At 40.7% G+C, this 14,020-nt stretch overlaps 2 protein-coding genes across 2 annotated transcripts in view; both read left to right on the top strand.

The window, feature by feature from the left end:
- Positions 1-14,020, top strand: part of LOC100734223 (granzyme B-like) — a 166,224-nt gene that overhangs the window by 29,918 nt on the left and 122,286 nt on the right. The gene's annotated exons all lie outside the window — the stretch shown is intronic.
- On the top strand, positions 9,099-12,278 carry LOC100726326 (granzyme B-like). The gene is made up of 5 exons (XM_003460668.4): positions 9,099-9,243; positions 10,259-10,397; positions 10,860-10,995; positions 11,150-11,410; positions 12,017-12,278. Exons 1-5 carry the CDS (start codon positions 9,135-9,137, stop codon positions 12,158-12,160), a joined length of 789 nt encoding a protein of 262 aa, XP_003460716.2. The 5' UTR covers positions 9,099-9,134; the 3' UTR covers positions 12,161-12,278.

Below are 14,020 nucleotides of genomic sequence, written 5' to 3'. Positions count from 1 at the left end.
AGTTTTTAATTGATCTGCAAAGCTTAGGTTAATTTGAGTAACTAAGCTATAAAAGCCAGGCCATTGTCGGACCCCATGGATATAAAGGGAGACCAAATCAGGGAAACTGCTATCAGAGCTGACTAAGACTAAGTAGAAAATGCTTTTACCCATCTAGTGAAAAAATCAACCATCATAAGTAAACACTTATATCCTTGAAATTAGGCCCTTTATTTTTGTAAAATCTATTTTCCAGTGTTTTCTAGACATAGTCCCATGATAACAAGTGGTTTCTATTTGTTGCAGTACTTTTGGATTTACCAATTGGCACTGAGGGCATCTGAAGCTCAAGGACTAGGCTAGCTTGATATTAGCCTCAAGGAATCTCTCCAAAGTTGAGCTACCAGATGCTGGTCTTTTCAAGTGCAAATGGGCTCTGACAAAGAAAGTAGGTGGGATCAGCAGTAATGTCAAGCTTATCTCAATCCCCACTGATTTTGGGGCTTTCTGGCTGACTTTTGGAAGGTGGCTGCCAAATGGCTTATACAGCAGATAGTAGCCACTCTGCTTGGCATCTAGATGGCAGCCAACAAGTCCAAATTTGGGAGCATTTTTAATCTTTTGACCCCAGAAGACAATAAACACCATTTTTGATAAAGACAACTTGGGACCTCAGTGTGGGCAATGAGTTTAGCCCACTATTCTGATGTCTCTGGCTCTAAGATTTGTTGCCATAGAACCTGTGAGTGTATAATGGCAGCTCCTGCAACCCGCTTACCTTGATAGACGGGTAACTGCTTCTATCAGAGAAGTAGGATGGAACTCCAGATAGTGACTTATTTGCTAGATCAGGTCGAAGTCCCATGAAGTGATCGATGACCTCAGTACAATTGTGGTGAGGCAATGAGGAGTCATCCTTAGGCAGCAAAGTAGCGGAGTTTGAAGCCACTGTTTCCAGAAATAGTGCCTGATAATGTACAGCTCAGGAGTTAGACATCCATTGGTCTGGTGGTGCCTTGATGAGAGTCTCCAGTGAATAGGAGGAAACAATTAAGAGTTTTTGTTAAAAGTCAATTTTTAAGCCTCCTTTATGAGGGGCCACTGAGAAAATCACTGCAGACAGGTGGCCATTAGGCTGCCACAGAATCAAGTCTCTTGGAAAGATAGGCAACAGGCCTCTGCCAGGGTGCCAGACTCTGGACCAGTCCTGTGGCTCCTAGAAATTTTGCACTTGCCTTTTAGGCACAGGAACTGGAATCTGTTGGATGGCTTGCAACAACCAGTGCAGTCTTTCTTTGTATAGACTGGTTCTGACAAGGTCAGAGGGACTAGCATCAGAGCAGATACTTTTTCGGTTGGCCCCTCTGATGTGGTTGCTACTTTTTGAGCAGCCTGATCTGCCAAATTGATTCCTAGGGTGAATAACAGCAACCCTCTTAGCAAGCCAGACTACTGCCAGCAAATCTAGGAGCTGTGGAGCATTTTATTTATTTATTTTTTTATCTTAGTCCCGGCTGAGGTTAAGACACCTCACTCCTAATAGATGGCTCCATGTACATGTATAGTAGCAAAAGCATATCTACTATCAGTATAGATGTTTAACCTCTTTCCCATGGCTAGTTTTAGCACCTCAGTCAAAGCAATGAGCTCCACATTTTGGGCAGAGATGCCAGGCTCTAACTGCTTAAGCCAGAGTACCTCCTTTTCGGTGGTCACTGCTTCCCTGGCCTCTCATCTCCTGATGTGAATGAAGGTGCTTCCTTCTGTGAAATTCCTCTGGTGGTCATCGGGCCTAAGGGTGGTTGGGTTGAAAGCTGAAGACGTCTTGAAAACTACCAACCCTGGGTCTAGGAGCAGGGCCTAATAGTGTGGAATTCTAGCATTCAAAAGCCATTATTCAGGAAGGGATTTTGATAAGAGTCTGTAAACTGTTGGAGGTCACTACAGAAATCTTCTGTCCATAAGTGGGTTTCTGAGCCTCTTTTAGTAGCATTGCCTCAGCGGCCAGAATTTTTAGGCATGGAGGCCAGCCTGTTGTTATTGGATCGAGCCTTTTGAAAAGACAGGCTATAGGCCTCTTCCAAGGGCCAATGTCCTGGGTTAGGACTCCTATGGCAATGCCCCTGAGTTTATCTATGAATAAGGTGAATGGCATGGTAACATCAGGGGGTCCCAGGGCTGGGGCCTCTGTCAAGGCCCACTTCAGCTGATGTAATGTCCATTCACATTTATCAGTCCAGTTCAGTGAGTTTTTCCATTAAGGGAGTCATATAGGGGGTGAGCTCTTTCAGTAAAATTTAGAATCCACAGCGTGGAGTATCTGAAAACTCCCAGAAATTCGTGCACCTGTTTCTTATTTTCTGGGAATGGGATCTGCAATATAGCCTGGACTCTTTCTTTAGACAAAATCCCCCCTTTTTTCCTGCAATTTGTAGCCCAGATGAGTCACAGCCTGATGGCACAATTGGGCCTTTTAAACCAAGAATTTATAGCCCATTTGCTCCAAACTACTTAACAGTTCCTCAGTTGCCTCTCAACAAGCTTACAAGCTTCTAGGTGGATTGAGGTTATTAACAAGTCTTCCACGAACTGGAGGAGCACTATGTCAGGGTGTTCTTTCCTAAATTCCAAAAGATCTCTTGCTAATGCCTCATCAAAAAGAGGGTAAGAGTTCTTGTAACCCTTAGGTAAATGTGTCCAGGTCAGCTGTCCTTTTACCCCTGTATCTGGGTCAGTCCATTCGAAGGCAAAAAGGGGTTGACTCACCAGAGTAAGAGGCAAAGTGAAGAAAGCATCTTTCAGGTCCAGAACAGAGTACCAGGTGTTTTCAGGATTTGGCACTGTTGGGTATGGACTCAGATTTTTCTATTAACCTCTCTGAGATCCTGTACAGGGCGATAGTTATTTGTCCCTGGCTTCTGCACTGGAAGCAAGGCACTGGAAGCAAGGGCATGTTCCTGGGAAGACACAAGGAATGAGAATATCATTGTCCTTTAGCCTCTGTATGTGGACTTTAATCCCTTTTCGGGCATGCAGGCTTATCGGGTATTGCCACAAGCAGAATGGGGCGTGCTTGGGGTAAGAGTTCCACCACAAGGGGAACCTGCTTAATTGTTAGCCCTGGAAGATTGTCTTCTGCCCAGAATTTTGGAAACTCCTGTTTTTATTTACTTAACAGTTTTAACTTTAAGTCAGTTTGTGACAACTCAGGTACTCAGGACAAATTTCTCAGTAGATGGTAATTTTTTCCTGTTTTAAAAGAGCTTTTGTGCTATCTCTATTAACTGGCTCAGGGGCATTTTCTCAAAACTTTCAAGCCTTTGTAATTTTTGTCTAACATGTGGGGCCAGCTGAGTTGCAAAGAGAACAACTGGCAATTCTAGGGTAACCTCCTTACCTCTGCAGGTCCAATTGGGATGGGACAAAAGGAAAACATGGTTTTGGCATTCCAGATCAGAGAGTAGGCTTCATCTAGATGGTAAACCACCTTTTGTCCCAGGGTGCCACGTGGCAGGCCATCATTTTACTGAAATTACACACTTAACAAAAAGAGGCTTTTGCATAGGTAACAAAATTGTGCCATATAATCTCCCAGATGTTCATAGCGCATGCAAGAACTTATATCTTATCTCTATTATCACCTTTAATCTCATTTTAATGGAAACATTTTGCAGCAAAGGTTTACCAATCTTATAAATAAATCTACCAAAACTGATCTAATACTGTCAAATTTTGAACACATTTACTTCTTGTCAAACCTGTTATTTTCAGCACTACAAACCAAGTCAAATAAAATTCACATCATCTCGAGCTCTATAACTTACAATATACCCCCAAGTTTTATCTTCTTTCACAGTCTGGCACAGCCAGATATTTTTACTTGAAGACAAACCACTTTCTTTGTCTCTCATTTTTTACTATTACCAGTCAATTACCATTCCTCTTGCTTCTCAGACAACATTAAAACTCTCAACAAAACACTTGAAGTCACCTTTTAGTAGTCTAAAACATATTTAATTATTTTATGTCTTTCTACCACATTAAAATGCTGGATTTTTTTAAAAAATGTAACCTTTTAACTGCCTCAATTATAGTATGAGCTGGTTTTTACTTGGAAAAGTTGATATGATTCTTAATAACCATAAATATACACATATATGTGCACATATGTTTATATTTTAACCAGAAAGAAAAATACTCCTTTTGAAAGGCATGCCAAGGTTGCAAGCAATCAATTGAGGACTAAAACATTAAACAAGGCACCACAAGATTAAAGACACAAACAAAGATTGCTTTGTGCACAGTTTGGTGAGCTAAAGAAAATAATCTTTTCTTTATTATGAACCTTGAATCAAATGAGCCATATGGATCCTGCAACAGAAATGGGTAGCGAGCCCCTAAGTTAGTAACAAATTTAAACAGGCAAACAATTCTAAAGTACAAAAACACTGCACATCAATATCTAAATCCCTTTGCCCATTTTGGGCTCATAGAAGTGGTTAGGTTTAGGGAGCATTGTCACATTTTAAGTTATTACAGCAAATAGGAAATTAGAAAGACTGGGCAGATCTTCTAGGCAAAAGGTTTCCAAATGTGTACGCACTGTGAGATGCAGGCATACGGGGAGAAAAACCAAAAAAAGAGCAGTCACATTTTATGGTTTACCTAACAGTGTAGTGTAAACTCAAACACGAAAGTCACACCATGTACCATACATATTTAAAAGAACATTAGATTCAAAGAAGCTCACGTAGCACAAGAAAATTGAGTAACAGCCTGAACCCACAAACCATAATGGTTAATGCTACATATTTGCTTTCCAAGCCCACAGTGACCCCTCAAATTCAGACAGCGTTTAATGTACAGACCACACTTTTGCTATGAGTCAAACACTGTATCCATGTTTTTAGGCTGTTCTTGGCTCAAGTATAGCGAGCAATCATTCTCTGTCATCCTAATGCCAACTGGAGGGTTGTCTAGTTACCCTTGTCCACAAGGACCCCTCATCGAATATACTCACAAACAACCAGTATAAAACTCATTTTCACATTGGGATAATGTCATCTTTTAGGTACCTGCCACCTGCCTTCTTTTTGTTCATGGAGAATATGGTAGCAGAATATCTTAATGATCCAGGTCATTTTCATAATCAGGGTGAAGCAGCTGACTTCAAAAATTCTGAGTGAAAAAATGTCTCCTGCAACACAGGTGTTCCAGGCTATGCTTGAAAAGGTAAAAATGAAGACATACAAGAAACAAAAATCATATAGAATGATGTATATGAACACACAAATATAAAAATCTAGATGTACGTTCTGCATATGTAATCACACACAGAAACATATATTTAATATGCATATAGTTGTGGCAATGTATATGAAAATGTATAGAAACGCAGAGAGAAGTATTGCATATAGAAAGTTAGAGATAGATAGAGATTCCCATAGCCATGTTGACAATCACATTTCGCATTGTAACTGACATTATAGTTAAAAATATTTTAAAGGCCTTTTATGTAGCCTATATTGTCTCTGTCAAATTAGATCATGAAATCCAGAAATAGGCAATTGAGCCATGTAACTGAAACAAAGTCCAGAATTCTAAACCTCAGACTCTTTCAACTGACAGATAAACTGACAGAGCCCCATTGAAACCATTCTAGTGATCTTTCTCCCCAAAACCCACTGTAACCTGCCAGCATTCTAAGATATCCTCCTGCCTCTATTGCAAGAACTGCCTGAAAAGAAAATACCTAAACTTACTAGAGTGACCATTCAAAAGACATCTCTAATTATGAAATCACTTGTTTTGCTGACCTGAAATCTGTACAGTGTTGTTTTGACGACTTCTAAGAGTGATAGACATTTTTCAGTATACTAAGCATGCATCTTCTGTGTGTGTTTTGTGTTTCTGTGAGGTTTTTTTTTTTGTGTGTGTGTGTGTGTGTTTGTGTGTGTGCATGAAACTCTCAGAAACCATTTGACTATTGGTACATCACTTAATATCTCTGACTGCTTCATCTTAGTATGTGTAAATGTAAGTCCAGTGCAGGATATGAAAACAGCAGTTGGATAAACTAAATAAATTCCTGTTAAAACACAGTAAGGTATGGATTAATAATGATGCCCTTTATCTTCTCGTTTATTGTGTTTGTTTCATACATTCTGCTACTAAGTAATAGTCACAAATTATTTCAGGATAGCTATGATGTGCCTTTCCCTTACTTCTTCAGATTTTTATGGTTGAGCTAGCAATTCACAGCACCATGAAGATCCTTCCTTCAGAAACATTTCACAGCACCCAGGCTGGGAAACCTCTCACAACTAACTAATTCCTCCTCATTTAACCCATTATAAAATATAGGGAAAAATAAAGCCCTGGTCTTACTGATTCTGTGATGACTAGAGCAACAGTGAGATTTCTGGAGAGAAAGAACCTAACGCAACAATGTGAACTGATACAGTCCAACTAATTCCAGTTCCCATTATGTCCTCAGGAGAACTTAAGTACTGCTTATGATCTGCGCATATGCAGTTAAGAACTCATACCTGCAAATTCACAGACTTAACATGACATAAAAACAAGTAGCACATTGTCATAAAAAACCCTTCATTATAAGTAATCCTTTTAAATGTAAATAGTTTAAACTTTCCAAAGATTTAAAGAATGATTTTAGAAACATGATCCAGCCATGCAATATTCAATATAGACAAGTGCATAGAGAAAAAAGATTAGCATTGCAGTGAGCAGGACGATGAGGTAAAGGTTAATGGGGAGCAATCATTTAATATTTATACAACGTTCAAGGTGCTAGAAATATTTTGAAATTTGAAATGCACATTTTGAATGCCATAAATTGTACTGAATTGTAATGCGTGAAAATAGTCACACATGTAACTTGTTAACTTCCCCTCAGTTTTAAAAATGAGACATAAATGTGTTTATCATCATCCCTTGTTAAAATTTTCAATGCAAATATTACATGACAAATGTATTAGATCATACTTCAAAACGTTAATGCTAAGTATTAATCAGTGAAGAAAATCAGGTAGTTTTGTTTATGCAACTGAGCCAAGATCTGGAACAGATTAATTATTTACACTTTCTGTTTATTTTTTAGTTTAAAATTTAGACATTTATTGCATATTAAATTTTTAATAAGACTGAAAAAATTATTAAGGTAATACTGAGTAATTGGATATTTTAAATGTGTTTAAAATGTTTAAATTGTAAAATTAATTATGAATGAGTACAATAGGAAGTAAATTGCAGTGTATGTACAGCTTTGCACTGAGTTAATGTGCTCACCACATAAGTTTATTGGGCTGTATATAACACTATAGAAATCAGTACAGTGATTCCTCAGAAAACCAAAAGTAAACTTCTATTCAGCCCAGTCATCTCCCTTCTAAAGATAGCAGTTTCCCTATCTTCCTAAAAGAGTGAGAAACATTATTACAGTAATATACTCATATCCATGTTCATAGTAGCACAAATCATACCAGCTATAACTTAGAAGCACACTGTTTGTCTGTCCAGCAATAGATGAATTTTTCAAAACGTGGCATTGAACACAAAGGAATACTACTCTTCTATAAGGAGAACAAACATGAGTCATTTGTAGAAAATGTTTGTACTTAGGACCACAATGTTAAGTAAAATAAACAATCAACACAACATTAAATATCACATGGTTTCTCTTTTTTAAGAAACCTAAAGTATAAATAAAGAGCCAAATAAAAGATACATAACAAGAAACAGTGATAGATTTTTTTCAGATAAAAGAGGACTAAGAGTTGTAAGGAGGAGAAAGAGAAGAGACAAGAAGAGGACAAGAAGAAATAAGATGCATTACATAAAAAGTTCTCACAATAAGTATAATCATTATGTAACACAAATATGTATAATAAAATTTTCAATTATCTGGGGGAGATAGACAAATGCATGCTATTTTCCGTCCTTCTCTCTGCATATTCTTAATGAATATGTATTATAATTACAGTCAGAAAAAAATTTGCCTTCTAATTATTTACTACTGGGAAAGTTCAGTTAAAAACAAGCTCAACTTTGATAAATGTTTATTGTCCTCTATTGAGAAGGAAGATACACCGGAATGTTTTCTTCTCAAGTGTAATACTCCTAATAGAAACACATGTAAAACATTAACAGGAAACTTTAATCACCAAATCAAATTATTCAGACCTACAGTTGGGCCTTGAGCAACAGGGTTGCAATGGATTCAGGCAGGCTGGCTTCAAAACAGGAACACTATGGCAGAAGGATTTCATGGAGCAAGGCAATTCTCAATTTCTATAGAATGGGAAGAAGAGAAAAGAAAAAGAGCCCTAAAAACAAGGGACCAGTATCCTAATATATACACACCAAAACAACTCCATATTTTAGTTCAGGTGGTTCTACTGGGATCCACAACAGCACAACCAAAGCAATAGGAGTAACCTATGTCAAAACATAGATTGAATTGCAAGGACCCACAGCAATTTGCTAATTTAGACCAAAAATGCCAAGTGCAGACATTTTGTTCAAAAATATTGAGAAGAGAGGCCTACTCCGTGACACTCAATGTTTATAATTACATAAGAGATGTTTAAGATTCCCATGGAAGGAGGCTATGACCATGTCAGATTCACCAGATTGATTGAGCAGATGCTGGCCACACTTTGTTATTCCTAAGTACATTGCTCCACTGTGGCCTTCCTGAAATTAGGTTACTGGGTTTCTGTCTCTTTTGCCAGAAGGTCAGCTCACTCTCCAGCATGTTTGCTCCTAGCACAAGAGATGGTCCTAATACTCAAATGCTTCTAAAACTACCCTGATGAAACCTGGCATTGATAATTCTGTCACTGGGAACCCAGGTTTATGAGAATGTCCTGGCCAATACCATATCCTGCAGACGCACCTTGCATTCCTGGGTTTCTGGTGAGGACAGGAACACATGATTTGATCTGAATCTGAATCATCAGCTGTGCTCATTGTATGGTTCTCATACACTTGAACGGTGTCATGATGAGAGGAGACAGTGGCAGTAGTGTGTTGTGTTAGAAAGCCTCTCAGGGTAAAGCACCACAAAACCAGTGTCAAACATGTGGTCACTGTGCAAACTCCTCCCCTTTCCTCTGCTGACGATAAAAGACAACATGGAAAAATCTTCAGAAGCTCTGACTTGGTGTAGCTTCTTGCTTCTTGGGAAGATGCAGCTGCTCCTGCTCCTGTTGGCCTTTTTTCTGCTCCCCAGAGCAGAGGCAGGTGAGTGACCATCGCGACCCTCCAGATGCCCAATCTTATTGCACAGAGCACTTGAATCTCCGGTCCCTATGAAATACCCCCAGGGTCTTCAGTCTGCCAGCATTGCTCTGAACCTGAACTCCAATCCCACCAGAGGGAACAAGGTAGGATACTGCATAAGCTACTGGAGTTTGTTTTCAAGAAGAGCCTGAGGGTACTGTACCCTCAGTAAGCCTCAGCTTGCATATCTAGAGAGTCTTTCTTTAAAGTTCATGCAGGTGAGAAGTAAAAAGGAGAAAATATCAAGCACTCCTAAACAGGGCAGCATGGGCCAGACTTCGCGGTCAGGGGAGGGGAAAGGCTTTGCATTCATCAACTGCTGAGCAGAGATAGCCAGAGCTCCCCAGAATGGAAGAAATCTCTGTGCTCAGAACACGTTTTTTGCCTCTCCTCACTCCTATTAACTTTCTCCAGCTCTGCTTTCCTCCTCCAGAATTGAGTGGCTCCTTTGTTTTCTAGTAGGAGCCACAGAGGCAGAGTCACACTTCTTTGCTTTCCAGAATCCCATCTGCACTGCTCTACTAACCAGACACTAACTGCAGCTCTTCCTTCATGCTGCCAGGGAACAGATCTGAGACACCCTCTACATGTCAGGCCTTAGAAAACAGGATAAGAACACATCTACAGTACACCTAGAGGGCTGCCAGGAGGAAGCATCACCATCCTAGAAGTCAGAGGACTCAGAAAGGTTTTATTTACTCAAGGGATGTAAAAAGTTAGCAGAGCAATGATGAAAAGCCTCAGAGGTTTTATTTTCCCCTGATACATATAGTCATCTCCAATCAAACAGAGGAAAAGAATAAGTAGAACAAGACTCAATTTCCTGCAATTTGAAGAACAGGTTGAGTCATTTTCCTGTAGGTTCCTGTCCACTTCAAGAAATTGCAGGATCCCAATTCCCCAACTGTTCACAGACTGTAAGTAGATACTTGTTCAAGGAGTCAGTGGCTTCACGCAGTGTTCTCCTTCTTTTCAGGAGAGATCCTCGGGGGACATGAAGCCAAACCCCACTCCCGCCCCTACATGGCTTACCTTAAGATTAATTCTACTGAAATTTGTGGTGGCTTCCTGATTCAAGAGGACTTTGTGCTGACAGCTGCTCACTGTTGGGGGAGGTGAGAAAGGAAAAACAGTCCACAGTCTACAGGACACACTTCTCAGAGCCCTTTTTCTAGGGAGCTCGCTGAGCTCATGGACATAACCATGAGGAGTTCTGGTAAGAATTAGAAAAGTTCATCATATCCCAAATGGAGAGAAGCAAGGAGGCACCAAAGAATTCCTGATATAAGGAAAACCAGGGCAGTCAAACCTGATTACATGTAGACCCAGGACCATACTTTGGCATAACCATGCAAAGAAATGCAGTTTCATGTCCGTTCCTGGAGGCACTGACCACTGAGAACCTCTGGTGCCCAAGGTGCCCTCCCTCAGTACTAAGAAGGAGGCACAGCCATTCAGGCAGGTTGCCCTCTGTCATCTACAGCTATACCCTGTTTCAGCTGTGGCCTGCTTTTACAGATCCTGGGTTGTGTCTTTTGTCCCTCCCCATCCACCAATCCACTTGTCTCTGTGTACAGCCAAATAGAGGTCACCTTGGGGGCCCACAACATAGAGGAACAAGAGGATACGCAGCAGGTCTTCCGTGTACAAAACGCGTTTCCCCACCCAGACTATAATCGGGAAAAATACATCAATGACATCATGCTGCTGAAGGTAAGGCACATGTCCTTGTCACTCTTGCTCTCCTCAAGAATGGTTGCCACTTCCACTGACACCCTGCCCCTGCCCTCTTCGCCATCATGTCCATCACACTATGCATACCCAGGAGCATACACTGAACTGGACTTCCTTACTTATTTTCCACCAGCTGGAGAAAAATGCCAAGCTGACTAAAGCTGTGCAGCTTCTCAACCTGCCCAAGGGCAGGAACCAGGTGAATCCAGGTACCCGGTGCCAGGTGGCTGGATGGGGAAATTTTACTCCAGAGGGAAGATACCCAGCAAAACTGCAGGAAGTGGAGATGATAGTGCTGAAGGACAAGAAGTGTGAGGAAATCTTTCCAAAGTATTATGATCGTGCTACTCAGATTTGTGTGGGAGACCCAAAGATTAAAAATTCTTTGCTTAAGGTAAGACAAGGCATCTGTAACAATTGGCTTTGTGGGAAAGAGTGTTTGGGATAGATCTAGTACCAGGAGACCCAAGCATCATGGATTCCTTCACCCCATGGGCTGTTATGTTTCTCCCAGAAAAGAGAAGAAGGGAGCAGTCTAAGCTGGGAGGTTCTAAAGCTGCTACAGTTTCACTAAGGGGCCTCTGTTGAAGGAAACCCCACTGGAAGCTTCAGTTTGCAAAACATGACATGAGCTCATGGCACAGGCATGAGAAAAAATTTTCCCTGGTGTGCAGGAATTATAAACTCCTCTGACAGGGAAGCCCTCATTGTCAATGAGCTCATCATCTGTTCTCATTGTCAGACTTGGTCATCAGCCTCCCTGGCCTATAATCAATGGTCCTCACTACTCTACAGGGGTGAGGTCCGGACCTGGGGATGAAGACAAAGGCTGGATCCAAGAGTGAAAATGTCTATAGTCAGAGCTCAGCAGCTAAGAGCCTGTACTTCCCTCAAATCTCTCACAAGCAGACCTTACAATCAGTACTGCATGAGAGGGCTTGTGATAATAAAAGTGAGAAGTAAAGTGGTGCCCTTTTTCACAGAGTCACTCCATTTACAGGGTGACTCCGGAGGCCCCCTGGTGTGTAATAATGTGGCACAGGGCATTGTCTCCTATGGACCAGATAATGGAAGAGCACTATGTGTCTTTACCCAAGTCTCATGCTTTCTACGCTGGATAAAGAAAACCATGAAACATAGCTGACAGCTCACAGCAAAGTAAATCCCCCCTATCAGAAATCATCTTACCTGAATCTGCATCTAGAATCACTCTAGAACAGATACCAGGAACTAAATAAATTTTTCATCTCAGTTGAAGGCTAGTTTTGTGTTTGCTCTCTTACTTTGGTTCATGGGGACCAACTCTGTGGTAAGCAGGACAGTGACACAGTTCTGATGATTTCTGCCTCCTCCACTCCTCCTCCACTCAACGAAATCCCCTCTCAAAACTGTTACCAAGCACCTCTTTATACACTTTAGCTTCTCCACGACCTCTCTTTTTGCAAGGGCTAAAGTTAAGCACCCACTGAAGAAAAAGGGAACATCTCTCTTCCTAAGGCTCCAGTGGAACATGTGACTTCCTTTGTGTCATATGTAGAGGGGAAGTGGGTGATTTCATGGGTCCTGGAGTTCACTCACTCACCACTGAGGTCACGACTGGGCCCCATCAGGTTCGGTAGAGGAAGGGTATTCCTGAGCAGGACATTTCTCTCCCACAGCTTTAGGGATGCACATGGAGTGCAGGGTAACCTGACTGACTCTTCCCCTTCACCTGAAATTTTCTTCTCCATTCTGCTCTAAGATCAAGGCTTACCTTAGCTTACAGCCACCTGGATGCCGATATTTATCCTTCCAAGAGTTGTCACTGTCTACCAACTACTCTCTTTAGGAGGCCACACTGATTTGATAATGTAACCTCTTCAAACTTCCCAATCTAGTACCAAAACCTGTCTCTCTTCACAAGTTAATTAAACCTTGGTTCAGAACTGGGTGGTGGCCTTTATTCTGCTTAGCTATTGTTCTGACTGGGCATAGGATCCCCTTCATGCCCAACAACTACATTCACTGGTTTAACTCTTTATTCATGGCATGAGTTTCACTGGACTTGGTAGATTGAAATTTTTTATTAGAATTCCAAGAGCCTTTCCTGGCTTTACAAATATAATCTCCTCCCTACTGTGACAAGACTGGAATTGTTTCTCTATTAGCGCATACAAAGTGCTAGGCCAGAGCCTGGGGATTATCTTATCTGGCAAGGCACTTGCCAGGCAATCACAATGTACTGAGTTCAGTCCTAAGTACAAAACAAAAAATAGTTCTAGGTTTTAGGTTCTATGATGAATATAATCATAGTTCCCAGTGAAGCTGGTATGGTCACAAGCTTTCCAAATAAACTCCCTCTCCATCCTCCAGATTGCCCCATGAGGCCTGTGTGGAAAATCTGTGAAATAAAATATCTTATTTATATTTCTTCTTACACTTTCTATCAACTTTATCACATGATACATTAAAATTGTATGAGATTTAAAAATGAACTTAGTCACACACTTTTCAGATAGGAAGTTACTCAATGATTCAAAAGAGGACCCCTAGGTGATAAGATAATGAGGCAGGCTTATTTTCATTTGTTTGAAAAGAAACAGATATACATGTTATCATACAAAATCCAATTACAGGAAACACACATATCCAGTCCAACTCCTGGGAACCATAATCCCTGTCAGTACTATAGTGCCCTCCTCTGAAGAATCAAACTTGAGTCTGGGAGGCCACCACAGAAGAAAATGGGGAAATATCTATAATATTTAGGCCACCATGTTTATTGATACATCCATTATATCTAATATTATCCAAGCTTCATTTTCTTGAGAAGTTCATAGCTTACAGAACACAAAGTGCATGATATTTTGTCTTTTGGAGCTGGGTTTACCTTGCTGAACATTCTCTCCACCTGGAACTGCACAGTCAGGTCTCTAATATGCCACAGTGCCTGGCAGAATTTGGCTCAATCTTAATGCCTCTATGTCCCAAATACACAAAATACTACATTCTTTTGTGGCACAGA

Source organism: Cavia porcellus, unplaced genomic scaffold (assembly GCF_034190915.1).
Source record: "Cavia porcellus strain 051 isolate PalLab524CR breed Dunkin Hartley unplaced genomic scaffold, mCavPor4.1 scaffold_1, whole genome shotgun sequence".
NCBI lineage: Eukaryota > Metazoa > Chordata > Mammalia > Rodentia > Caviidae > Cavia > Cavia porcellus.
This window is presented reverse-complemented; position numbering and strand designations above follow the sequence as displayed.